The 27,741-nt window shown below is 42.7% G+C and overlaps 2 protein-coding genes across 3 annotated transcripts; one reads left to right on the forward strand and one right to left on the reverse strand.

Annotated features, from left to right (window-relative positions):
• Nucleotides 1–1,186: 1,186 nt before the first annotated feature.
• On the reverse strand, nucleotides 1,187–20,977 carry grm5a (glutamate receptor, metabotropic 5a). Of its 2 annotated transcripts, XM_070982275.1 has the most exons (19): nucleotides 20,476–20,705; nucleotides 19,760–20,071; nucleotides 19,540–19,673; nucleotides 18,300–18,561; nucleotides 17,732–17,846; nucleotides 15,383–15,632; nucleotides 10,849–11,084; nucleotides 10,607–10,728; nucleotides 10,395–10,519; nucleotides 10,138–10,306; nucleotides 8,971–9,097; nucleotides 7,676–7,793; nucleotides 7,335–7,521; nucleotides 6,216–6,374; nucleotides 5,924–6,049; nucleotides 5,612–5,794; nucleotides 5,291–5,460; nucleotides 5,042–5,068; nucleotides 1,187–4,177 (listed from the first exon to the last, which is right to left on the reverse strand). In XM_070982275.1, exons 2-18 carry the CDS (start codon nucleotides 19,985–19,987, stop codon nucleotides 5,062–5,064), a joined length of 2,718 nt encoding a protein of 905 aa, XP_070838376.1. In that variant the 5' UTR covers nucleotides 19,988–20,071; nucleotides 20,476–20,705; the 3' UTR covers nucleotides 1,187–4,177; nucleotides 5,042–5,061. The 2 variants fall into 2 exon arrangements, with proteins under 2 accessions (XP_070838376.1, XP_070838375.1); XM_070982274.1 differs by lacking the exon at nucleotides 5,042–5,068 and having other exon boundaries at nucleotides 20,476–20,977.
• LOC139344275 (tyrosinase-like) lies at nucleotides 15,182–27,673 on the forward strand. The gene is made up of 7 exons (XM_070982277.1): nucleotides 15,182–15,223; nucleotides 15,505–15,525; nucleotides 24,323–25,090; nucleotides 25,441–25,657; nucleotides 26,815–26,962; nucleotides 27,055–27,236; nucleotides 27,408–27,673. The coding sequence occupies exons 1-7, from the start codon at nucleotides 15,182–15,184 to the stop codon at nucleotides 27,671–27,673; spliced, it is 1,644 nt and encodes a 547-aa protein (XP_070838378.1).
• The last annotated feature ends 68 nt before the right edge of the window (nucleotides 27,674–27,741 follow it).

Genomic DNA, 27,741 nt, shown 5'->3' on the forward strand with positions numbered 1-27,741 from the left:
GTTGCCTCTTCATAGAGTCTCATGTGATTTTGGCTTTTCAGAGTCTCCTCTCTTGCCTTGGACAGTGTCCACACGCCACTGCTGGACAGAAAGCAGTCGAGGTGATAATGCTGAACTGCTTGTTTTCTGTTGCCTTTAATAACACATGCGTGTTTGCCAAGTCAGAGATGAGTAAGGCTTGATTGTACATATGTTCCTGCAAACTCAACCCCCATATACTCTCAAGCCACGAGTTTTTGATGGTGCGAATCCAAAGTTGTCTGTAGGAGTGAGAGAAATCATCAGATGCCTCCAGTTCCAGGACAGTAACATGTCCCAGCATGCAGTGTGGCTGCATATAGACTATGATCTGGAGTATCTGTTGATCCTTTGTCACTGTATTATATTCTGTCATAAATCTATGAAGGTTATAATGTTCAGTGTATGTTGAAGGTGTTGATTCAGCTTTATGGTCGTTTTGAGCCTGTAGTTTGTGGTGCAGCCGAGTTCCATTACATCGTACTGAGAGCTATAATGTGCATTCATATCAGGAAAGGTAGACTATGTAACAGCATACACCACTGTCTCACTTCAAGGATAAACAATGAGTTGGTCCGCTGAGGTCTTTCTCTTTCTCTCTGGGCTCATCAAGGCTATTACGCTCTCACTATGAATAAACGTTGCCCACCTTCTCGCAAATATTAATTTCATGGAACAATTCTGGTCTACAATTTACGGCGTAGGAAATTATATCACGTTATTTAATACAGAGTGCCCTAGAAACTCTATTTCCCATTAGGTTTATTAATTATCGCACTGTGATTTGACACAATTATCTTCTTATTTAGAAAAGGCTCTGAAGTAACATCGACTCAGGTGGTGTAAAAATAACGCAGCACACGATCCAGTTCTGGAGGGAACGTGACTCCATAAAAGATGATGAAATTAATCTGAGAAATTAAAAAATTTTTTGAAGTGTCATTCAAAAATGAGTTATCCAATAAATGAAAAAACACCTACATATTGTTATAAAATTGTTGCCGCAGTAAAGATGCAGGGTATACTAATATAATCATGAATCATTTTAAGACCTTAATTAAGATTTTAAATATCTGTTATGCAAATGAAGCATTCCTACAACCCAAACAAGCAGCAATTAAAACTGCTAATAATTGTTAAAAACAAAACAAAAACAAAACTATATATATCACTTTTTGGATGGAAACCTTTAATGCAGCACAAGTCTAAACAGTAAGTTCAGTCTATCTGAAAGGCAGATGAAGCGATAAGACCAAGACAAATGTCTTCTGCAGAATATGTCAGTGGATTATTGGCATAAAGGGTAGTATGCACCTGCAAAATTTCAGTTGGCACAAACCTGCATGCAGATATAAGAAGTGTCTAGGATGATTTTTACATTGAAAACCAGTAAAAAATACTGCACATTTCAAAAAACATGAACACATTCCTGCCTGTGTAAACATACAGAAAAACACAACCTAACTCCCACATGAACATAATCAGTTACATCTGCCAGCCCGTGAATCCATACTATCATTAATCTACATCCTCCAAAATACAGGCCAAAATACAGACAACAAAAGAAGAATTAAAAAACAAATATTCATTGAATATATTCAAGCATAAGAAACAACATAGTCAAGATGTCATAGAATATAAAAAATAATATCCTCCACATAATGCCTGATGGATTAGGATCTAAATGGGCTTAGAGTAGGATTCTCAGTATGAGCCCATTTATAGAAACACAATGTAATTTACTGCAGTGAGACATTGGCACATATGTAGGCAAAAAGCCAGACTGGAAACAAGCTGTTTCGCAATAGATGTCTGCAAAATCTGGCACACTTTCACACTTTCGTTTGCTTCTCTCCTCCTTAAAACTACCTTAAAAACACATCAACATCACTAATAGTATAATTACTTTTGCTACCGCGTCTATTAATCTTAATTGGTTCGACATGTACGATATTAAAAAATGTTTCTTTACAAATATAACTTAAAGAGTGCAAACAAATCGTGACATCATGCAAATTGGGAACGGACGGCGGCGCTCATTCGGCAGGTAGGAGTTGAAGTCAGAAAGTATTTTGGTTCGGGCACATCCTGAGGCGGAAGATCGTTTTGGTCCACTTCAAATGAGAACTTATCGTACATTCAGCTAAGTCACGTTGAGAGAAAAGATTTAAAGAAGACACCCAAGTAGTCCATAAGCTCTTTGTGGGTTAGACACCTGATGATTTTACGTCCATTGAGACGACGTCTTACATTCCCTTGAGACGTGAAGAGCTCCTGTCCTCTCAGGATGGTTTCATTCAATGTTCTCTTTCCAAGAAAGGGGGAGGCCACTGGGAAATCTGCACACTGAAAAACTGCTTTGCATAACGCAGCATCTGTACACTTTCTCCTGTATGATACAAAATCCTTATTTGTGTCGTCCATGATTGACAACAAATTAGAGGGCAGACAAAATGTGTCAGGTTTGACCTTCTGATTTCAGTTATTTGAACTGTTTTCATGCCTTAATGTTGATACAATCAGCATCCACCTGGATCTCAAAATATTAAAGATTAGGGCGATTTTTCAGTAACAAAAACATCACATATACAGAAAGTCATCAGCAGTAATATTAGCAATAAAAGCAAGTCAGACTCTCAGTGCTTATGATATTAGATGATGCAGAAAAGAAGAAGAACAAAAAACGAAATACAACTATCTTTAGAGTTCCAACACATTACCTAAAAAAGCAAAAATCCAATCCAAAGAAACGCTGAACATAAATATTTGTAAATTAAGATTGGTAACCATTTTCAAATGAAAGTGAAATGTAATCAGCATTTTTCCATTTGTTTTCTTAGCTTATCAGTATTTCTTTGGGATTTGTGATGTTAGAAACCAGTGTCAGTACCTGTATCATTTAAGAGTCTCTAAAATGCCCGTATGAGTGTTTCAGTTTCTCAAGTTTTCTCAAACTCACTCGGAGACAAAAGATCAAGCGCTGACATTTCTTAACTTAATTATAGCATTTAGTATTTGCAGTCTTGCCACTGGTATTTTTTCTCTGAGTCCTCTCAATGGAGGCATGCGTGGGTGCGTCCAATCTAATGCAAATGTACATATTTTTGAAAAACTGCTTAAACATTCCACATGAAGGAAGGCATCCGAGAGTTTGGCCCAGTCTGAAGCTTTGTCTTTTGGAGTTTAAAATACTTCCGAAAGAGGATAAACAAGGTTAAAGAAGGTGTCGAGAGAGCAGGTTTACAGAGAGGATGAGCTCTGGCTGTAGTGTTTCAGCAGCAGCTGGTCGTATTCAGCCTCAGAGGCCGGGGACATCGAGGGCGTGGAGCTGCCCTCGGAGCTCAGAGATGAGTCTCTGAACGGGGACGGAGGCGTCAGAGCCACCAGCTCCTCCATATCCTTTGCTCGCCTGCTACTCACGCAAGTCCCGGCCAGGTGCTCGTAAATCTTCCCCGTTGATCGATTCTCACAGAAATTGGAGACCGTTGCCACCTCAGCGTATGTGGTGACCGTGGAGGAGCCCTGTTTGGTCCTGGGCGGGTGGTACTGAGGCGTGCAGGGGGCGGCATCTGCAGCCGCCGGCAGAGCAGTGGTGGAGGTGGGGCTGACGGTGACTCCCCCTGGCAGCATCATGGTGTTCAGCTCACTGATGTTGGCAGTGAAACGGTTAACCACGCAGCTGATTTGGTCCATGATGGTGGTGCCCTGAGGTTGGCTGCCAATCATCCCAATGCCGATGTCACCCACACCTATGATGTTAATGTCCCCGCCATCCACCACCCCAACACCCTGGCTGTTGTCCCCACCTCTTCTTCGGACCCCGGCAGGGTGCTCAGGTACGTAAGTGGGTAAAGCTTGTGCCTCCTCCCCATCCTCTCCTTCCTGGAAGCCCCTTGCCTTTGCTGCATGCTGGCTGATGGTGGGCAGAGGTGACTGAGTGGGGGAGCAGGTGAAGGGTTGAGACTCCTGTGGCTCTTCGCACTGCTCTTTGACACCAGCATCCACAGGTGTATCTCCTTCTTTCGAGAAGGGCTTGATGATGGCTGTCTGGTTCACCTCCACCGCTTCCTTTTTCTTGACATGGAATGACATCCTCTTCCATAGGTTTGGCCTGTAGCTGTGCTCATTCTGCGCCCATGTCACCGATTTCCCATTGGAACTGCAAAACATATGAAGGACAATCAGATCTGCTGTGTAATTCTCTGTGCTACTGCATGTCTTCTCAATAGGTAGACACATAAATACTGTTGATTACAATCATGCCAGAATAACATCAAAAAAAGCCCCCCCCATCTACACTGACGCTCATGCTCTACTTCTTCTTGCCAGTACGTCTACCATCCCCTGTTCTATCTTTTGCTTTTTGTGTAGTTCCACATCTCCCTCCATTTTCTTTTATCTTCCCTAGAAAGAGAAATCCTTAAAGGCAGTGGGTCTCCCCTGGGAGTACTTAACCCAAATGAGGTAGCCTTTTCTCAGTTCAGGGAGCAGTTCTTCTTGGTCTATCCAGCCTGTTGTGGTGGATTCAAGCTCTGATTTACTACAGACAGTTAAAGAAGAAACAATGATTGTTGTGTTCTTGGAAATATCTGAGCAGAGTCTTCATCACTACTCATGGAGTCACACAAAACCAACTAAGGTTTGATTGGCTGCAAGAAACAAGCTTAGATTTCCTAATAATAAGCCAAGCAGGTAGTTTGACTGCTATTAGACTGTCCCTACATGTCTGCAGCTTCCCCTATTGGCTCCCTCTCATTGGACTTCATCCTTTTCTAGACCCTGAGGTCCTTATCTTAGGTAAAATGCTGAGTGACTGCAATGCAATTTATAATTGGGCTGCTATTTTTTAAAGTGTGATTATTAACCTGATCCGACAAAACAAACAGCTAAAAAGGAGGTGGAATTGTTGTTTGATGGATATGCCAAAGAGATGACATAATTATATTACAAAGTAACATGACGGTCCAGTTTGATGGAGTACATGCAGTAATCAATGGCAAAAAAGAAACTGACATTATAATACCTGAAGTATTTTCCCTTATTTTAAATGCTGGGGACATGCGTGCAGGAGAAAACATGACTTAAGAGCTTCCAAATGCAGTTTACAGATATGACAAATAATATATACAACTCTTTTTCATCAGAAACTTAATGAGAACTAGTACAAGGAAATGTTCTCTTAAGAAGTGTTATGCAACTGGGCACAGGTGTTTTAAATACTAAGGCATTAATTTATTCATAGTTTAATGCCCACTTAGTTCCCCTCATATACCTGATGTTGTCCTGTGCAGACCCACGGCGTCGAAATAAGTTGGCCATGCTGCTGGTGGATTTGCCAGACTTGGCAGCTTTCTTGGCATCACCCACGTGCATGCGCACCACCGTGGATGTTGTGAAAGCACTCCTGACATTTTTCTCAGGCTTGGCAAGCATGATGTACACCTGACCATGGAAATGAACAACAAATAACTGTCAGTATAAAGATGTAGGGATGCAAAAATAACACTAAAAAAGGGGACTGAACATTTTAAGATCTGTGTGAGTTTTTCAGTGTAACTCTGCTTGCGTGAGACTGTGTGTTTCCACTTCTTACCTTTGGGACAAACATGCAGCAGAGAGCCACGGTGGCGCTGAGGCTGACACTAAAGCACATGGTTATGATCTTGTAGTTGGAGCCAAAGTAAATAGGAACAAAAGCCAGCCAGATGATACAGGTGGTGTACATGGTGAAGGCAATATACTTAGCCTCATTAAAATTAGCTGGAACATTACGAGTCTGCAGGAGAAAAGAAGAATAGCATTTTTAAAGCAGTGTGAGTTGAAGCAGAAAGGACAGAATACAAGGGGATGAAAAAAGAGAAGATTTCTGAGTGCGAAGTAAGTAAGTATAATGTGTGCTGAATACCTTGAAGGCGTAAAAGGTGCAACTAAGGATAAGCAGGCCATTGTAGCCCAGAGGCGCCACCACCCCCAGAGTGGTCAGATTGCAGATCAAGTGCACCTCACGGATGCTGGGGTAGTCATAGATCACCTGAGAGGAGAGAAAGGGAGAAGTTGCTCTAGTTGAATAAATAAATGTAAATGAAATGAATTCCCCATATTGTAAAACACACACACACACACACACACACACACACACACACACACACACACACACACACACACACACACACACACACACACACACACACACACACCTGTGGTGGCTCTATGATAAGAAGTGCCACAATAATCCCCAGCTGCAGCAGTATGAGTAGGAAGGCGATGACCAATTGTGCGCAGGCGGACATAAAGCGCGGTTTCTTGGTGCAGATCTTCTTCTTGCTGCCTGCCAGGATCCGTGCTATACGGTTGGTCTGGATCAAAAATAGATCAAATGGTTTTGCAGGCATCACTCACATCAACTGTGGATAATACTGCTTGCACTGATTCATAACATTAATCCCCCTTTTCAGTTCTCAGATCTTAAACATCAACCTCAGCCCACACAACAGATCCTCGATTTCTACCACGACTCCCTTACAATTGGCCATCATCCAGTCTCTGGAAGTAGCTCTTTTACTCCTTCCCTTTTCCTTAGAGGCCTTCTATTTATGCTCAAAGTCTCAAAAATATTGGACTTTGATAGCAGAGAAGTTGTCTAATCAAATGAGGTCGTTAAGATTAGAGAGATAGCCGTAAAATTAAAGATACCCTTGCTATGTCAGAGTTAAAGTCTTTTCGATGCATCGTTCAGCACACAGAGATGAGCCCATACTATAAAAAACATTTGTCTTGAGTAATTTATTCCCATGCGCAATATGTCTACCAGGCTGACTCACATTAACAGCTGTATTGTCTAATTGGGTGCCTGTTTGCAACATCATCGGCAGCTCTCCCCTCTGCCAGATCGCCAACACAGTATACTGCATACTGTATGTTCCTCATTTTGTCCTCCGCCTCCTCTGTGAGTGTGTGTGTGATAAAAGAAGTGAGTGTCCTTCAACAGCTACTTTCAGTGAACATTTTACACTTTTGTTCTGCTGACTTCTGAACCTTCTTTTCAAGTTTACCTCGCTCCCAGCATCCCGTTTCACATGGAAGTGTGTCAAAAAATGGAAGAAACAGAGAATTTTAAATCTCAAAGACATTTCATCAGTCCTGAATTGGGAGGGTGCAAAGACGAATTTTTACATTAAAGAACCTCAGTGGCATTGTGGAGTTCAAATGAGCCAAATTTAACTCATAAAGTTTCACAGGAAGTGAAACATGAAGCTGACTCAGACCGAGTATATCTGTTCCTCTATCTCCTAGTAACAAAACAGAAAAAAAAGTACCTTGGTGACCAGAGCGGAGTAGCTCATGGCAGGGGAGAGGCCGATTCCCAGCCGCTGGAGGTAGCAGTAGATGATGTGGGGCTTGGCGATAAGGCTGAAGGTGCACAGGTAGCCCAGACATATTCCAGCCAGGATGATGTAGCAGAGCTCACGACTGGATGACTTGACCACAGGGGTGTCCCAAAATCTACAGATGGATCAAATTTATCTGGGTTAGCAGTTTACCTCGTACCAACGGATTGTATTGACCCAAAGCTAGCGTCACAAATGCAAAGGATCCACATATTATAACATTCAGTAACAAATAGTAACATGCAAATTTAGCTGTATGCTATAATTACTTGATAAAGACAAAAGTAACAAAAAGTGTAGCCATGAGGCCCAGACAGGCGAAGACCACTGCAGCGATGGGCTCCGGATCCCCCCAACGCACATACTGTACCGGGATTCGCTCACAACCTGAGGGACACAGAGAGGGCAGCAACACCCAGAAATGTTCAAGCAAAATCTGGATTTGACTGCAAGAATTGTATGTGACAGCATCATAGTTTGCATAGGGATGCAGCAAAAAAAATTCAGTCATACTGCATATTTATTAAAAACAGTTTCATTGTTATGCGTAAAATCTTCAGGCTATGATACAGGTAGGGTCATGAGAGATGATGCAAGTGTGTTGTGACAGACAGAGCAGAGTGATAACCAGTTGAACACAGCTGTTCTGTGGAGGGTACACATAAAACGACTGGCTTCATGTGTTTCTTCAAACTGCAGAGGAACAGAAATTCTGTGGGAGACAATAGAGTGCTGCAGGGATGACGTGTTTTTGTAGGCCAACCGGGAAGTTAGCTCCCTCAACAAAAAGCCAGTGGGATTTTTCCACTGGATTTTGGATTATTACAGAAAATAAGCTCTGTGCTAAAGCAAAAGTTTAGAATACGTTTTATTCAGATGGACAAACCTAAGATCCTTTCAGGATTTTTGAAATGCAATCGTCACAAGTTAAAAGGGACTTTGTCACCATCACTAAGCTTCCTACTACACTAAACTAGACACACTCTACCATAAATGGATAAATCTACAAATTGGAAAGGTGGACTCGTGAGTTTCAACTTTTGTGGTCTCTTTTAGCCGCTTTTTAGCAACCACCTATTTTATGAATAAAAAAGGTTTAAAATTCACCAGTGGCACACTTTATGTCGTAGAAAAAAACCTCAAGCTTGTGAAAACCACAGACCCTATTTCAAGCATCTATTCAAAAAAGCCATTGACTTTTTTTCCTGTTTTTGTTCATCATTCTTGCAGCACTTTATACGTGTTTATAAGAGAGGAAGAAAAGGGATTCAAACATTTTTACAGACTTCAAAGTTAAGACATCTGGCTTCAGCCAAATCCTGTATTCTGGCAAGCATCTAAAGTCTCTTGGAGTGTGTACAGTACATGAGTGTTTGTGTTGATTTCTCCGCTGTAATGAGTGTGTCTCAGTTCAGTGTTTGCCAGTTTGTGGTGCGGGTGGTACGTAAGACGTAAGGGGATTTAGGGTGCACCGTCAGTGTGTGTCCCAGATTCGAGGCTATTCTGGCCTGTTTGGAAAGCTCATATTTGTAAAGTGACAGCCACATAAGAAAAGTGCATTTACCAGTGAGGTCATCTGTGGGCCAGGAGCCAAGGATACAGGCTCGACAAGTGTACTCATCAAACACGAACTCGTTCTCCTTGCAGGGAGTGCAAGTCCAACAGCAGCTCACCTCTCCTTTACGGATCACCTGGAGACATGCACACACACCCACACACCGGTATGAAAGGGTGGAAAGGTCTCAAAGCTCCAGTGGCACTTTCCTGTAGCTAATCTTACACTCTGATGGCCAGGCAGAGCAGGGACATGAGGATTTCTTCATCAGGGGATCAAAAGAGAAGCCTTTGTGTGGAAATACAATGAAAGTAAGCTAAGGAGATGGAGGCATGGCGAGCCAGTGGTTCATGCTGTGACAAAACTCTTTTGTCATCTGCATGTTAGCCCTGTGATGGTAAGCTGGGACAGACTTCATGGATGGATAAAAAGGAATACAGGTGGAGGGAGCAAAGCATTAACTTTGAGCCAAGGTGTGAGGTGGGTTTGAAGAAATGCATTGCTAACATGAAAGAAAGTAGGGAATGACTCCTATCTGTTGTCAAGGTCGGCACAGATCAGAGTCAGATCGAGGAACATGGGCTGGGGTTTACGAATATGCACAACCTCTTGCACGAGACTGAAGTTCTGAATTCCCTACAAGCTGCCATATTACAGAGAGTCAGTGTAGAGTGTGTAGGAAGAGTTTAATGTTGGAGACTTTTGGGATGAGAAAGAGGAGGCAGACTGCAGTGTTCTCGATGATTTGGATGGGCTGCAGGGAGTTACAAAAGCCCAGATGGGACATGATTAAGGCTTGAACAAAGAGCTTCGCTGAGTCCTTGGTGCGGTACTTGAGGATCTGATTGGACCAGTTTTGTAGATTCGAAACATGTGGCACCAAGTCAAGGCTGCTGTGTGGGTCGTCTTTCACAGTTTTCTTCAGTGGAACTCCAACATGTTCTTCAGTAATATATTAGCAAAACTGAATGATGACAATATAGCCTGTCAATTTAGATCATTTGTAGCCTGAGGGGGTTGATATATGCTCTACTGCATGTATGCGAATAAAAAGGGAGGTACAGTTCCCACATTTACTGCCTCTTGAATTGTAGAAATTTGTTGAATTGTTGTTGAATTTGTTGAATTTCAAGAAATTCAGCACACCATTTCAAAATGTGCTGGAGTGGTGCGTACCTTGATCTGAGCCTTCTGGCAGGGCTCAGAGCAGACTGATTGGATGACCTCACTGCTGTTGCTCCAGATCTCCTCATCGTTCATCATGAGGCCACCCTGGTCCCAGCTTCCCACATGGATGTAAGCGTACTCATCCTCGCCTATGCGCTTGAAGTTCATGATTTCATATCTGAGATGAAACACCATATGCATAACATTTCTTTCTATTTCTTCATTTCCCGATCCCCGTCATCTTTCCCCATCGTCGTTATCCTTACCTGCCAGGTGAGTCTCCATTCTGGTCAAAGAGGATTGTCTCCCCAGATACGCCAGTAAAGTTGGTTTTCATCAGGAATTCCAGCAGCTTGCGGCCATCGATGGGCCGCATGGACTCACACAAACCCTGGCACCAAGAGAGGGAGCAAATACTGTTAATACCGTCAGGCCCAATGTGAAAGCATACAAACATGCACATTACTCATTATCATACCTTATATCCTGGACAGAGAGTTTCCTGCATGGCGTGCAGACCGTATGCCATAGAGTAGATGGCGTTTATGACGAAACCCATCTTGGTGTCTTGGGCATACTGATGGCGCAGAGACTCTCTCCCTGTGGAGAACAGAGACCTGCTCATTAGGAGAAACCCAATCACTGTAATCTAAGCAGAATTTTAGGAAGTGGAAAGTGTGTAAGGAGGTGTGTGGCACTTGATCTCTGTGCTGTACTAACAGGTGCAGGTTCGGTTGTAAATGCTACTCTCCTGCGGATGTCCCCTCAGCCTGCACTGGAAGCGATGCTGCCAGAACTCGGGGAACCAGGGGTTCCTCAGGTTAGCGTCGGGCTTCAGGTTCAGGTAATAATCGTCGAACCATGTCACATACGCCGACTTAAGCTTTATAGTGATTCCACCAGCTGCCTCCCTCTGGTAACCATTGGTCACATCGTACCTGTCTGCCCAGCCATCACTGGACAGGAGGACAGGCAAAGGTACAACAGTTAGAGTAAGGATCAGTCCCAGTAAGACTTCATATCTGACATGATTTCTTCTTTGTTTTATTGTTAAATTAAATTAAAGAGGGACGCAAAGCAGAGGCAAGTGAACCTAAAGATATAGTGTCATAGGTGGTGGGTGGAAACATCATTAGGATTATGAAGTCGACACTGAAGAACAGCTCCCAGCCTGCAGCACTGGACTTCTCTGCAGGGTTCAACACTTAGACCAGGTTCACAATTACAGCCAATGAAACTGATTTGCCCAACAGAGGGATAACAAGGTGGCTGACATGTTGAAATAGTTCAGCTCAGCAGTCCACGAAGCAAATGTTACAGTGACAGCCAACATAAACTCATATTAAAAATGACTTTTGAGACAAAATATTTCAGAAATCAAGGTTTTAACTAAACACATGATTAAGGTACAACAAATTACTGTATTCAGTGGTTTTATAAAGCAATGCAACACCTGGTCCATGATTACAGTTTTAATATGGCCTGCTCCAAAAATCGAGTTGGTTGCTTATGACTGTATTTTGTCCCACATTTTCACAGATTGAAGGAGACAGGTGGTGCCTTGCAAAATGAACCTAATGACTGCTCTGCAGAGAGTTACAGTAGAATAAAATATTTATCATGATGACTCAGATGTACCAACACAAGACTCAGTGGGTGATGAAAATAGAAAGTATTTGCTCACAAATCCAAGTTGAAGAATTGTGAGGTGAATTTTTTAAATGATGTTCATGTGAAAAGATAATGCAGAGGCTGATGTTGGCCAGCTGGGATAGAGAATGTTTTTTCTTTTCAGCATGTTATGTTGTGTCGTACTGTATGCTTTGCTCTGTATGTGTTGCTTCCATGGTCGCATAACTTTGTTTGCAAAGTTTGTATCTGACTGCTGATTAATTAGATCTCTGTGGGCTCATAATCCGTGAAGTCCACTGAGACTCACTAGTAATGAAGAGCATATTGATTTGCCTGACTTTCACCACTTGAGGAGCAAATATCTCAGTGCAGATACAAGCCCTGCATTGCAGATACATGCAGTCCTTGTTAATGTATTTTCAATTCATTGATTTGTCACTCGGAAATGTTACTTAAATTATGAATTGTTTCATTCTACAGGTATAGGTACAGAAAGATACCTGCTGCTCAATAAGCTTTAAACAGCAAACAAACACCAGCAGGGCAGACACATCTGATGTGCTGTTTATTCAAAAACCTTGTGGGCTTAGACTCAATAAGCTATTTCATCAGTGAGCCGTTTGAAAAGGTTTCTACTCTGTCTATTATTATCTTTCCCTCTGGACACTTGTCTACAATCAGCAAAGACAGAAGGTTGATCACACCTCCACACACACGTGCAAACATGCAAACACGCACACCTCACTGAAATGCACTCTTCTCTTTAGAACTGATAAAAAAAGCAAAAGAAGCCATTTTTGAAAACTTCGCTAACCGAGCTGGAGTTACACAACAGTTGTGTGGGTGTTTTTTTTTTTTTTTTTATGATGCCTAGTTCTCTGGGTGAGGTAGGAGATCATTTCATAACACATCCTTAGAGAAGCGAGCACAGAAATTGCACACTGGCATAAAAAAGACAGGAATGGATATGAAAAGCATGGAGGGCTTTGACTCTGGATAGTTTGAATCACTCTTGAACGAGAGCTCTGAAACCCACACATCGACCTGGGAGGGCAATATGCTGCATGCAGCATGGTGCTACACCACCTACAAGCCTGAAGACACACACAAGTACGACACACACACACTGAGCTCTAATTGCATACAGCACTGGTCAACTTATCCAGCCAGATCTTTCCTGAGAGGACACTTTAGAACTCTGTAGTGGTGCAAAGTTGAGGCTGGAAAGGTGTCTGATTCTAAAATTAAACTCAACAAGACATGAAAAGAAAAAAAAATGAAAGAGCTGTCGGAATGGACGGGAGGAAAAACATTCTCCCACGACCTAAGCAACCTCGACTGCAATTGTTTCCAGCTTAGTTAGGTGATCTGACAAGCAGCACTTGTGGATGGGAAGCCAGTGTGGGATCATGTTGCTGCGCCAGCAAAAAGTCAGCATAAGCTAACCGAGCAGAAATAAACATAATCTTAACTGTGACTTTAAGATCAGTGGAAATTACTGAGAAAAAAATAGCTGATTAATGGATATAAGTAAAGTATAACACAGTGCCACTCCAGTCCTGTCTCACCTCCTCTGCTATGTAGACCCACTGTTTGAAACTGACAGAAATCTTCCAATTAGTAAGTTTAAAATTATTCAATTCAACAAAGCCAAGATGTGATAAATGGATAAAACCCTAATTAAAATCTTTTCTGTGATTAAAATCTTTTCTTCTTTGAGATGAAAGATCAGATTAATAATGTGGGAAAACAGCTTTTGAATTATACGTGCTCATGTTCATTTCAGTGCAAGAGGCTTTTTGCAGCAGTGAACTTGGTTTAATGAGGAGCGCTAAATGATGGAGCGTGCACAGCCATGCCAGCGCTATGAGGCTGCACTTGGGCACAGTGGTGATTTGAGCTACATGCTAACATGCTGATGCTTAGCAAGTAATATGTACCATGTTCACTATTGATTAATAACCTTAATTTTGTGTGTTTGCATGCCAACATTTGACAAGTGGCACGAAACACAAAGCTCAGCTGAGGCTGATAGGGATGTCATTCGTATAAAGTAGTACTGGACCAGTAACAAATTGACCAAATATACTAACAAACTCCAAACACACATGTCAGTCTCATGGTGGCGCCAGATAAAACATCAAGGGATCACAATAGTTAGTCGGATTCATCATCTGGGAACTACGAATGTCAATGGCAACCCATCCAACAGTTGGCTAAAAACAGAGAGGCTGCACTTGCATGACTGTTTGCCCCATATTGAGGAGTAAGCCTCTTGGAGCATCTTAATTCTATGAACGCAAGAATTTTCATGTTTCCATTGATTTCTATACAAATGAGGTCAATGCTGACAGAGGCTTAGATACAACAGTTCAAAATCGGCTTAAGCAGTGCTGGCAACAAAACAAACAAACAAACAAAAAAACATTATCTGCCCCTTCGGTCGCTCACTCTCTACAAATGGAACCTAAGAATGCACTGCATCAATCACACACACCTGATTGATGCAGTTAATTTACTAGAATAACAAGATAAAGCCTACAAAGACAGGTCAAAAAGATGGTGTTGAAGAACTCTTTATTGGACACACATGCTCATGTATGATGGCTTTCATGCACATGCATCAAAACAGCCTCTAATGACCTCAAAACAGCTCAACAAATTCACTGTAATCTTTAAGCAGACGACATCACCTCAACTGTCTGAAAGCACTGCGTGGCAATATGGATTGTAGAGCGTGGCGTTTTGCAAAATGTAGTTCAAGGTTATTTTATGTTTCCTGCTGTCAGGTTTGAGCGACAGCCTACATATGTGGCTCCTAATGAGGAAAGGCATTTATAGAACACCAGGGACGAGAGAGAGAGAGCCAGAGAGCTAAACCTTAAAATAAAACGCGATATTCTCAGAGAGAGTGAAACCTCCTGCTTAAATCAACCCCTCTCTCCTCTTATTTTTTCAGTTTTATTACGGATTTTTCATAACATGCGTGTCTTTAGCGCCTGAATAGAAAATGCTCATTGTTTGTCTATTCTTTTGTCTATTAAGGCGGCTATACCTCCTTTTCTTGAGCTATTGTTTACTGTTGTGACAGTGACAATAACAGTATTATTCTATTCAATATTGATTTATTCATGTACTGCATTTCTCGACATGGATTCTCAGATTGTGGATTGAGTGTTGTGCTTAGGCACGTTGTTGCTGGGTGAATGTGTGTCCTCATTTGACTGGGTTTTCTCGCTGAAAGATGGCCTTATACAGCACACTGCTGCTCCAATAAAGCGTCTGCATGAGTGAAGTGGAAAATTCAAAAAGCAGCAAATGCACTGGTAGATAAGCAAAAATCTGCATCTTGATAGTCTCATTGTCATATTTATACAAAAAAAAAGGTTAATTGAAAATACCTCAAGTTTCCTAGACCACCATGAAGTTGATGGGTGTGATGAAGATGATAATGAGGATGATGGTGAGAGGACAAAGGCGGCCCCAACAAACACACGTGGTCTGATGAGGCTGGATGTCTGCAGACACTCTGGATTGGAAATGAATACACAACACTAAAAAAAACTCAGGCACAATGGATGAATAAGAAAAGCCGCCATAGACACCACGACCCACCACTCACCTTCCAACCAGCAGAAACTCCCCCACCAGACGCTGTCGCCTCATGGCCATCAGTATCCCTCGCACCGTCATGCCCTCGCAGAAGCAGGCCACCACCCTGGCCTTGGGCAGGTGGCCTCGCAGTTTCTGCAGCAGCTTGTCAAAGTTCTGCTCTCCTGCGTTGCTGTATATTTTATCAGAGTGGGCGATGCAGATGCCCTCCTTTGCTGCCATGTCTTTAAAAGCCTCCATACCGCTCTCGCCGTAATTACCTATGGAGGGGAAGACGTGAATAGAATGGTGTTCATATACCCACAACACAGCGGTGCACGCAAAACCTGGGGGGCTGTTACCTAATTAAAGCTAACAAACCGAACAGATTGGACCGTGACACAATTCTTTACCCCACCAGGACTCTTTAACAAAGCGGTTTAGCTGCGTGCAGACAATCAAACACACTGATGTAGTGCCAGCACTTTTTTGTCTCCGTTGTGGGAACTATTAGGGGGTTAGACTTCCCTGCTTTTGCTGGAAATGAGGTCACCTACTTTCTGCACTCTCAGTCTAGGCATGACACTGTTTGAGGTCCCTTTCATTACTACGTGTGAGTTTTACTCCCATATGTGGCATGCCTCCATGACTGTATGATAGGATTTCATTTTTTAAACTGTATTTTCGCCACTATTCAAATCTCTGCTGATGCTGCCATTTCTGTTTGAGTTATATGTATTTTCTTTTCTTCTTAATATTTCTTTCCTCCCTCTGCACCTCTCTGAGAGGCCGTTTTCTCATCTATGCAGCCAAGATTGTAAATAAGAATTAGATTGTTGCCTACGGGTATAGGCAAAATGTAACTGAAAGGAGGCTGAAGAGTACAGTGATTCATAACCACTACTAAAACCTCTGGGGCTACAATAAATGTTCAGTCTTACATCTGTACTTGGGATATCTTTGCTTCTTTAAACTACCAGTTCTATAAGTTCTCATTATTTTTTAAGCAATTTGGTGTGCTTTATAGCTGCTGATGTGGGAAGGTTGATATCATTTTCTGGGTCATAAACCTGGTTTTTAGTTTATGCAAATGCAATGCAGAGTAATAACAAAGAGCACCTACATTTGATAGATTGGACATTATAATGTTGGACATTATAAATGTTTGCTTCGTTTTGCTGTCTGGTAAGTAGGTAGCAAACTTGTACAGCACTGTCTAGGTCACATAGGTAAATAAATAAAAACAACAATGCAAATGAAATCATTTTGACAACCTACCACTGTCTACTGGACTCTGCAACAGAAATGTTCAAATATAGGGCTTTTCTTGTAAGAAGAGTACCCATGACATGAGGTTTTATCCTGGCAAAGAACATTTGACATGCAAAAGATCTTTTTTTTTAATCCTGCTCTAAAACAGTTTGGTATTTTTATGGAATGAACTGGAATGATCCAGTCAGGATTTAGCACTTATTCTGATCAAGAGGGATTTATTCCATAAACATATGGCCTCATGTGAGCCACTATGAGGTTAAAAAAGAGACAGAGAATGGATGAGAACAGAGCTGAATATTTAGGCTGTTATTGAGACTGATGTCATCGCTGTTCATTTTGTTTCTGAATAGGTGGGATTAGTGATTAAGACTTGGATCTTTTGAAGATGTGATAACCCTGTGTGTCTGACCAGTGCCGCAAGAGTGTGTCACGATACCCAGAGAGTTCAAAGCTCATGACAGATGTTCCCTGGGAATTGCAGAGAATATATAATCAGAGCTAATTTCATATGAATTTCATATTCCTGCCATAGATATAATGGCCACCAGTGTAAAGTCACTGTCAGGTTTTACTGGGAGTGACTTTATGCTTGGTAAGTGAGCATGCATGTGTATCTGGCTCATTTTGGCTCCAGTGTGCTTGCTGCAGGAGGCTATTCACACTGAAAATGATATACAGCCATGATTTGGCTGGGCTTTTATGTTGATGGAAGGTCAGAATGTCAGAAAGTAACAGTATAATGCTTCTCTCTCTGGCCCTTCACACAGAAAACTCCAAAACTAGTGAAAGTAAGAACTGAAACTAAAAACTGAGTCAAGCACTGCCCACAACAATGCAGATATACATTTTTTTTTCCATTTCTAACCCCCATGTTCGAAAAAATAAATGATCATAAGCTTCTCAAAGATACCATTTACTGTTGCACTTTCGTATTACACTACAACAGATGGCACAGAAGCAACTGATAAACTGGCAACTCACTGCACACGTCATGAATGTTGCTTAATCCATGTGTAAATAAGGATGAGAGACAGAGAAAGAGATGAAAGGAGAATGACACAGTGACAAATGTTAAGTAGTAATGCAAACGCATGCACAGACTCACCCTCTGTGTGTATTGCGGACACGTAGCTCCAGCCATACCGCTTCACAATGTCCACCATGGCTCTGGCCTGTTGCATATCTGATGGCACCACTCTCATGAAATATTTATACAGACTCTGTTGGAGGGAATTTACATGCTCACAAGTCTGGAGGTATTCTTGGTATGTTCCCATGTGACAGCTTGTCTACCAGTCACACACGCATCCAAATAACCACTATTATGAACCTCATTCCACTTAAACTCACTGTACATTGACTTCCAGGCGACATTTAGAGCACATTTACTACAAATCAGATGCTGTGGTGTTTTAGATTATCTAATGTATTTTACCTGGCCCCCATTAATCATTATGATATGAAAAACCTCCTTCAGAAAGGTAATCGCAATGCAAAGTCTCCTTTTATTGCTGTCATAGCATTGACATTGATATTATAGTTACAAGTCAGGTTAAGTCTATACTGCAATACAATGCAGCTTAAGCAAAAAGCAGACTGACAATTCAAATTATAATATCACAATTTAACATTTCCCAAACTTTCTTGTTATTGTTTTTGCTAACTGGTCTCACCTTGTCACTGAGATCCATGCTCGTGGCTGAGTAAGCTATCTGTGGGATGTTGAAGAGCTGGAGGAGATTTTGCACCTGGATGGCCACAGAACTGGATCCCGGTCCGATCAGTCCCACGATGGGCTTCTTTCCCTGCATGAGCATGCTCCCTGCCTCGACAGTACACCTTCCCTGGCTCTCCTCCTCTTCATTGGACACTAGCGTGTCCCGAATGAACTCAATACTCTGCTCCAGCGCCACAGCAGAGTGCCAGCATGAGTCCCTGTCGTAGAAAGATTGGGTTCACACTTGTTTGGGCAAGTGGCATGGGAATAAGAGGAGGATAACTTGGAGTAGCCAACTGGATGCTTTTTAAGCACATAGTCTGTGCTTCACGCTTATGAAAGAACCATTTGACTGACACGATTTTTGGAGCAGTGAGGAGTCTGCAATCCAAAAATTTAGCCAATGCTAATGTGAGGTTTCAGCAGTCTGAGTCAATCAAATCAAGCTGCTATGTTCCAAAGTCTTTTTAGTACAAATTAGCCTTTTTTCAATGTTCCCTGGACAGTGTTTCCTTGCTGAGCGTTGGCGGAGATACTTCCTATTAATCACATGTAGGGTTATTGACACAGACTGCAGCTTTTGTCCCTCAAGTATCACAGAGATCAACTCTTTCCATATACATATGGCGTTTGAGTGCTGTGCTGTAGAAGCTTCCACTTGAAAAAGTCTGAACCTGTCGACTGATTTTTAAGGCAACCTTTCCAAGCTCCCTCTGTCAGTAGGTCAGATTGCCCTGCTGGGGTGACCTGTGGGTCTTAAAAGGTTTATTGCAGGTTACTGTACTTGGATTCCTGCCGCTGTCGTTTTTACTTTACTGCCTACGCTCTTAAGTTACCTGTCAGTCTTCACTTCTGGCCTAATTCCTCCAGCCACAGTTCACCTGTCTGTAGCCAGCCCTCCTCAGTTACTTACAGGCTCACTGGAAGTGAGCAGTTCTGGTTGTTCTTGCGTCTGCTTGCTGATTGAATGCCTGCCTATAAGAAGTCCTTACATGATATTTTAAAGAAACACTTTAAGCAGTGGCAAACCTCTAGGTGTTATCCCATCCTGCGTGTGATAAATTGTATATTTAAACTGACAACTTCAAGAGGATTACCACCTTAGACGTGCACTAGATGCATGCACTTTGTCGTCTATCTGGTCAATTTATTGCTATGTAAGTACAACATGAGAAGTTTTGTGATTGGATTCTGACCTGATCTCGCAGCCCAAGGTGATATTCGGGAGGATAGCGGGATCTGCGTTAATTCGATCCAGAGTGTGCATCATGGCCTCCACTCTCTGGATCCCATACTGCTCACGCACCGCTCCACACTTTCTCTCATGGACCTTTGCAAAGTGTAACACAACTGGATTACTAACATGTCTCACATATGGAGGAAATGTGCACACGCATAAACACACACAGCATCTACCTTGTCTGCAGGTGGTTGGTGGTGGACAGAGAACAGAGCTCCTATGATGATGTCGCCGGGGATATGCGCTAACACCCTTCTCTCATTGTTCTGGGCGTTGACCCCAACCTGGTCTTTCAGGCCCAGCCAGCTCAAATCAGCTCCCAGAAACACACTCACTGCCAACAGCCTCACATAGATCCCTAATCTATTTCCCATCCCCGTGTTCCTCCTCGCACCCCCTGCCATCCTCTGTCCTCTTAGAGCTGGAGTTCAGAGGAATGTGTTGTCTTTGGCATGCTGCTTGTAGTGCCGGGGGTAAGGGTTAGATTCCTGAAGGGAAGGATATAACCTCAGTGTGTTTTTTAACAGACAAAACGAAGATTTATCAGTACAAAACACATCTGCATTTTTATTTTAGATTTTACAGCGATAAAATATTTTGAATCACGTGGAAAAAAGAAAAGCAGGCTGGGCAATTCAATCACAAAGTACAGCTTATTTACAACTTTTTTCTTTTCACTGTCCTCCCTAAATATGATATCGAGTTGCTGTCCACGGTGCTGAAATGATGTTGACAGCATGCCATTCAACTTTCAACTAAAACTGACGTCTAGGCTGGTGGTCCAATGAAGAATCAACACCCTGTGTTAAACTCATCGTTCGCCCTGTATTGGAGAATGCATCCATTACAATGCGCACCGCATACCCAAAGTAAGAAAACAACTTCTGCCTACCTCTTCTGTGCCAGCAGCCGCGCAGATGCCATCCCTTTTGAGACCGTTTCCATCACAGAGGAGCAATAAGAAGAAGAAGCGCTGCCGGTTTCTGCTCAAGCTCAGTCTGGCGCCTGGCTACAGCAAACTGCAAATAGCAGCAGATAATATAGCCCGTTATTGGAACATGTTTGACTTACTGACGTACACGGCGCCCCCCCTCCACAGCCCTCCTTCTCCACCTCCTCCTCCTACTCCAAAACAGTGGAAGGCATGGATCATCAACAGTGACTAAATTGGTCCTGTGGAAACTGTGGAAAGCTGCGGGAGGCGAGCCACACAGACGCATGTTAAACATGAGAAAACAAAGACATAAACAAATGAAGATGCAGGGATACGGACGAATCGGATCAAGATTGGCTTTATTGGCAAAGTGTGTGTACACATGCAAGGAATGTGACTCCGGTTTAATCACTGTTCTCGATGCACTACGCACAGGCCAACAGCTTAGAACACGGAAAACAAATGCAGAACAAGCGGAGGTAAAGAATGGCCATAAAATCAATAAAAAACATCAGCGGTGGTGTTACTGCGGGTTTCCCTTTCTCTTAAGTTCCTACTGGTCCTCGTCTCTTTCACCCTTTTAACGTAACTGTGGGAACCGACTCGAAATGGTCATTTAATTGGACTGTTAAAGCTTATAGTACATCCCGTTTCAACCGACGTTGAACTGAAATGGTTCATTTTAACTGGGAAGTTACATGTAACATCCAGTTTCAGTGTATCTATTAACCAGAGTCCCACTTCTGCCAAACACCATTGATCAAGATGGAAATTGACATACACAGTCAAGTCTTTTTGGCTTGGTATGAATGGTTTTGAGGATCACCCTCTTGTGCTTGAAGTCGTTTGTTCACAGTTTGAAATCTGGAATGGCTAAAATAGATAATTATAAAATAGAAGTGATGATGCACTTTCTCTCTCTTGGCTGAGGTCAGAGCGACCCCAAATTTAAGGCCTGCTGTATATAATACAAAATGCGTTCTCTCATCTGGCTCAATGCATTTCTTTCCAGATTGTCACGACACCCAATTTTTTGAATCAAAGTCATTTAAAAACATCATGTTACCAAACCAGAAGCTCTTTGTTCACAGGGGACAATAGTGATCTGACAAAGAGGTAATTCTAGTTATTAGTCTCACATTTACACTGCAAACTGGGTCAATTTGACCTCAGTCATACAATAATCATGTAATCGTGGTGTTTTGTGACGACTGGTTTCATTTGCAGGGGGAAACTAGGGAATAAGCACCTGCAGTTTGGGTGCAGTTAATCCATCTATGGCAGTGAGGACAAGATGATAATTGGATGATAATTTACATTTCAGTGGTTCAGTAGGTGAGTCCACTGGTTTCTGATATAGATATAAGAACAACATCATTTCAAGTCACAGCTAGTTAGCATGGTGAGAATGTATAATGTGACTGCACAAAAACCTTTTCAGAGGAAGTTCGGAAAGTCTAATCGAATGGAGGTCAAATGTGTAATTGAGGATGTTTCTACCCGGGGATTCATTAGGAGGAGGAGCATGAATGAATTTCTGCCAGCAGAATTGTGGTTAGTTGCCTGGGGAGACAGAGAGAGTCAAAGAGGAGGTAAACCGTCATTGATGTTGGAAGTAGTCGCATGGCGCCCTCTGCTGGAGAGTCATTTCTGTCGCACAACAAAAGCCAGTATGGACGAAACGGTGGATCACTCTTCACTGCTTTCACACCAAATAATTTCAGTTAAGCCAAGTTTCAACATTCATGAGCTGTTATTTCATTCATTTTGGCAGTTTCATTGTAAAAATTGCAACAGTTACGTCCCAAACCTGAACATAACACAAAATTACTGTAAATTTGAGTGCAATTTGCTACATCTGAATCTAAAAAATGAAATTGCATGAACTCCTACTTGGGACCTACAACACTAAGTGAATGGGATTACTTTAGTCAGGAGTTATTTTGCAAAAATGCCAAAAAGGAAAAATTGCAGCATTTGTGATATACTTCCGTGACACACTGTAAGGTTGAGCAATCAAAGCAACAAAGAAACGCTTTTCTTTTTGTTGTACTGGAGAACAGTGATAGATACTGTTGTGCTTCCTGTTCGTTAGGGATTTTTTTTTTTATGACAAAGTGTTCCTGTTGGCAGACAAATGCTGTCAGTGTTGAAGCACGAGAGCTGATCCTGAGATGTGTGTGTGCATTTTGGTTGCATTGGTACATTTTGGATGTGAGATTAATTGTTGTGCTGAACTGCATGTTGGTACACCTGTTTGAACAGTTTCATAAACGTGAACAGGGTATAGAGAAATGTTTCCAATTTAAAAAATTTAAAAAAGAAAGAAACCAGCCTTGCCTCACGACTATCACATGCAGACAGATTCATAATCATTAGACTAAAGGTCAAAGGTCAGGATGCACAGTGCTCATGGTCAAAGCTGCTGAAAGCCATGTGAGACAGCAGCATGAAGGAAGCTCTGATGTTTTCTTCTGAGAAAGCATTCTACAAATGCAAAAATCCTTGCCTTAGGCAATGGCTTGCTTTTACTGCGCTTTTCTCATCAGCTTGTACTCAGTGTCCTCACATGACTCATCCTTTGTTTTAAGCCCCTGCGTTCATTTACACAGCAGGTGACGAGAGACAGCATTGTGGATTCATATGATCGCACAGTCATTGGATGAAAGGAATCTTTTGTAACGCTTCACTAAACATCAAAAGCTGAGCGTTTTAAGTTTGTCACGTGTCCAAATAAAACATTGCTTTTCATATGCATGCTTAAATTCAATCATTTAGAAATTTGAAATGTCTTTGAATTTGGACGGGGCTTATTTCTCGCGAGACCTTTCTCTCTCTCTCTCTCTCTCTCTCTCTCTCTCTCTCTCTCTCTCTCTCTGTATATATATATATATATATATATATATATTTCTTTTTTCTTATACTTCTTATACTTTATATTTCTATCTACTATCTTCTTATACTTGTACTCTCTCTCTCTCTCTCTCTCTCTCTCTCTCTCTCTCTCTCTCTCTCTCTCTCTCTCTCTCTGTGTGTGTGTGTGTGTGTGTGTATCTCGGTATTTTCATGGTGATTTTCATCCCTTAAAGCCAGGAAAAACAGTTTACTTTATTTGTGTGTGTGTGTGTGTGTGTGTGTGTGTGTGTGTGTGTGTGTGTGTGTGTGTGTGTGTGTGTGTGTGTGGAGAGAGAGAGAGAGAGAGAGAGAGATCATGAGTTGCGCCCGCTCTGCGCTGATTTGAAAGCAGACCTTCCCAGAAGAAAACCACTGTACAATCACTGTAACCACAAATTCTGCGCTCATGTGGTCCTCAGTTCTCCCCACACAGACGTCACATATGCCTCTTTAAGACTTTAAAAGATTTAGATTTCTCTTCGGTGACATTATTTAAGTTGTATCATGTAAGTTGTAATAATGATATTAAACTTTCCTTACGCCCCCACAATGATGCATATACTGCAAATCCCATTATAGAACTGAATTTAGAGGACTTCCCTTTTTTTCTAAGGAGTAATCTTGGGATGTGTACATTTGGGCTAATTGCCCCCCTCCTGAAGTAAGCTTCACCCTAAGGTTAAGCGGCATGTGACTGGCTCAACAAGGGGGGGGGGGGGGGGGGGGGGGGGGGGGGGAACCCGGAGAAAAACCCTGAAGAATGTAAGCCTGTGAAAGCATCACATGGGCTTTCCCACTTTATGGGTTCACTTCATTTCTCGGTGAACGCTTACTGTCTCCAAAATACAACCTTGCTGTAATGTGGCCCCTGATTTTCACTTTCATGGCATGTTTTGCGCCCAGCTATCAGCAGTTCCCTCGTCTGTGTGCCACTCGGGATGCCTTGCGCACCAAGGAGTGCTGCCCGTCTTGGGAAGGGGACGGCTCGCCCTGCGGAGCCAGCTCGGGTCGGGGCTTCTGCCAGGATGTGGAGGTGACGGACCAGCCCGACGGGCCGCAGTACCCCTTCTCCGGGTTGGACGACAGGGAGAAATGGCCCTTGGTTTTTTACAACCGGACTTGCCAGTGCGCAGGAAATTTCATGGGTTTCAACTGCGCGGACTGCAAGTTTGGCTACTTTGGTGTGAACTGCAATGAGAGGAGAGAGTCCCTGCGGAGGAACATATTCCACCTGTCCAGGCCCGAGAGGATCAGACTTGTGTCCTACCTGAACTTGGCCAAGCAGACGGTCAGCAGGGACTACGTTGTGGCCACCGGGACCTACCAGGAGATGGAAAACGGCTCCAACCCGATGTTCGCTGATGTGTCAGTGTATGATGTGTTCGTGTGGATGCATTACTACGTGTCCCGGAACGCGCTGCTAGGCGGGCCCGGGAACGTGTGGACCAATGTGGACTTTGCCCACTGGGCGCCTGCCTTTCTCCCGTGGCACCGCGTGTACCTGCTGCACTGGGAGCACGAGATCAGGAAGCTGACCGGAGACGCGAGCTTCACCATCCCGTACTGGGACTGGAGGGATGCCCAGGGATGTGACGTGTGCACGGACGAGCTGATGGGCGAACGGAGCAGCCAGGATCCAAGTCTGCTGAGTCCGGCCTCGGTCTTCTCCTCTTGGAGGGTAAACACTCTCAAGTCTTAAAGCTTCTCTCCTAGAAGTCACCAGAATTGGCTGTTTTACTCTTTCTTTGATGATCTTTTTTTTCTACTGGAATATTATTCAGTTCTAAACTGTTGTTACTTAGAATTTTTACACATGCATGAAAATATGTTTAAGAAGCAAAGCCAATTATTGTACACTGCATTGCCTAAGAAATGAATGAATTGCTAAAATAAAAAGGACATTTGCACCTTCACTTATCTGCTGATCAAACAGTTACTTTTGGTCTGAAAAATGTCTGCTACTCACTTCATGGCTGGGGTCTCTGGTGCGCCGTGCTGCAATATGTTCCTGTGTGTGTCCATGGCCAGGTGCTGTGCTCCCGGGCAGAGGACTACAGCAGCAGAGGTGTGTTATGTGATGCCAGAGAAGAAGGGCCCCTGCGTCGAAACCCTGGAAACCACAACCGGAACGTGGTTGAACGACTGCCAACTTCAGCAGAGGTGGAGTTCACTCTCAGTCTGACCAACTATGACACCGGAGCCATGGACCGCAGTGCCAACATGAGCTTCAGGAACACTGTGGAAGGTCAGATAAGCTTGACCACACATGCACACACACAGACACAGACACAGACACACACACACACACACACTGGCTGTCCTGCTATACAAATGATAGCACTCTCTGGTGATATACAGCTCTGTACTGCTACTCCTCACCCTCACTGTGTTAATGTGTTACTCTGTCTGCCCTAATGTGCGGCCTGTGTGTGGGCTATTCTTTATCTTGTCGATGACAATAGACTCTTTAATTTATGGCCTCAGGTGATATACGTTTTTCTTATTGGCACTGTATGGATGGAGCAGATGAAGGTGTACTAACCACTTTCAATTAGGCTCAGAATCTGACAACCCAAGTTGGTTTTAAGGATATAAATCAGCCATAAATATGACATATGTAAGTGTGAATATGTTATCTATGTGCAATAGGCAACAATAAACGCAGCCATCTATGTAGAAACATCTGTAGTGCAGCATTCTACGTCAAGTAATAAGGATAAATACCAGAATATTACTACTGGTAATATTAAATGCTAAAAAATACAAATAACAGCAATACTAATAATAATATCTAGAATTATACATAGTAGTGCCAAAATATAGTAATAATAGTACATAGTAATATAAAATGATATATACTAGTACTAATAGTAATAATAATAATATAATAATATAACAATAGTAAATTGTTGTAGTAGAATAATGCAGTATAATAATCCATCCATCCATCCATTATCTATACCGCCTATCCCTTTCGGGGTTGCGGGGGGCTGGAGCCTGTCCCAGCTACAATGGGCGAGAGCAGTATAATAATGTGCAGCATAAATAATATACATTGAGGAATATCACAGCCCTGATATCTGAGTATACACTAAGCTCAGTTCAGGTTCAGGGTTACAAATTATGCACAGTCCAGCAGTCCAGCACAGCTTTAGAGGCTTGTGATAGTTTCCTAGCACACCAGTATCAGAGCTGAACGTGTTCACATCTCATACAGAAAAGAAAGACAGTCGCCTGTAGGACGTCTTTATGCAGAGTGGCATTGCAGTACACATGCTTTTAAAGATACAATGCTCGTCCGCCTGACAGATTGATTTTGTGTGACAATATCTCATTGTACAACAAAAAGCCTTTGTTTTCCTGCTCACTACATGCTGCTAGTAAACATGTCTCATCATGCAGGATTCGGGGATCCTCAGACTGGGTTAGGAAATAGTTCTCATATGGGCATGCATGCCGCCCTCCACGTGTTCATGAACGGCTCCATGTCGTCAGTGCAGGGTGCAGCAAATGACCCCATATTCCTGCTTCACCACGCGTTTGTTGACAGGTGAGACACTTTACAGAGACGTATTTTATCCTTTCAGTAAAGTTACGCACTTGTATCTTTACAGCTGTCTTTGTTTTCATTCCCTATGAAAGCATTTATGAGGAGTGGCTCAGGAGGCATAGACCATCTCCATCACAGTATCCAGAGTCTAATGCTCCAATAGGGCACAACAGTGAATACCACATGGTGCCCTTCCTGCCCCTCTACAGAAACAGAGAGTATTTCATCTCCAGCAAGGACCTGGGATATGAATATACATATCTGCTAGATGCTAGTAAGCTTTTCTATTTTCCATGTTAATTTTTTTCTGTACATAAATGACTGATTTCCATTATCTCTGCTATTAAATGCCTTTCTTCATTCCTCCCATGTATTTTCCAGAAATACCTGCACCTGTTGAATTTTGGAAAAAAGTTCTAAACCACTACTTGTATCTGTTTTCCAGACCAGAGGCTAGCAGAATCTATACGTCCTTACCTGGAGGAACTGCAGGCTGTGTGGCCGTGGCTGTTGCTCGCAGGCCTCTGTGGAGGAATTGTAGCAGTGGCCGTAACTGCTTGCGTCCTAACTGCCAAACGGCGATACAGAGAGTCGCCTTGGCTGCCTGTGTGGAGGTGGAAAAACTTATTTGCCCTCCCGGAAAGACAACCACTTATCTGGAGCAGTGACGCAGAGGAAACCACCCACCGTAACTACCAAACAACTATGTGAAGGCTCAGCCAGTCCAGTGTGGTGACGCACATCATCTGTGAATTTTAATATCAAAGTACTGTGAACTG

The sequence above is a fragment of the Chaetodon trifascialis genome, chromosome 16 (assembly GCF_039877785.1).
Source record: "Chaetodon trifascialis isolate fChaTrf1 chromosome 16, fChaTrf1.hap1, whole genome shotgun sequence".
NCBI classification, from domain to species: domain Eukaryota; kingdom Metazoa; phylum Chordata; class Actinopteri; order Chaetodontiformes; family Chaetodontidae; genus Chaetodon; species Chaetodon trifascialis.

Excerpts from the sequence above, each read along its gene's own strand:
- LOC139344275 (XM_070982277.1), top strand. The coding sequence starts at position 15,182 with ATGAAGTTGATGGGTGTGATGAAGATGATAATGAGGATGATG. Across the intron at positions 26,963-27,054 it reads CACCACGCGTTTGTTGACAG|CATTTATGAGGAGTGGCTCA; the intron begins GTGAGACACTTT and ends TCCCTATGAAAG. Across the intron at positions 27,237-27,407 it reads TACATATCTGCTAGATGCTA|ACCAGAGGCTAGCAGAATCT; the intron begins GTAAGCTTTTCT and ends TCTGTTTTCCAG.
- grm5a (XM_070982274.1), bottom strand. The coding sequence starts at position 19,987 with ATGGCAGGGGGTGCGAGGAGGAACACGGGGATGGGAAATAGATTAGGG. Across the intron at positions 9,098-10,137 it reads GCCAGAAGGCTCAGATCAAG|GTGATCCGTAAAGGAGAGGT; the intron begins GTACGCACCACT and ends GCATGTCTCCAG. Across the intron at positions 7,522-7,675 it reads GTTACTTTTGTCTTTATCAA|ATTTTGGGACACCCCTGTGG; the intron begins GTAATTATAGCA and ends ATCCATCTGTAG.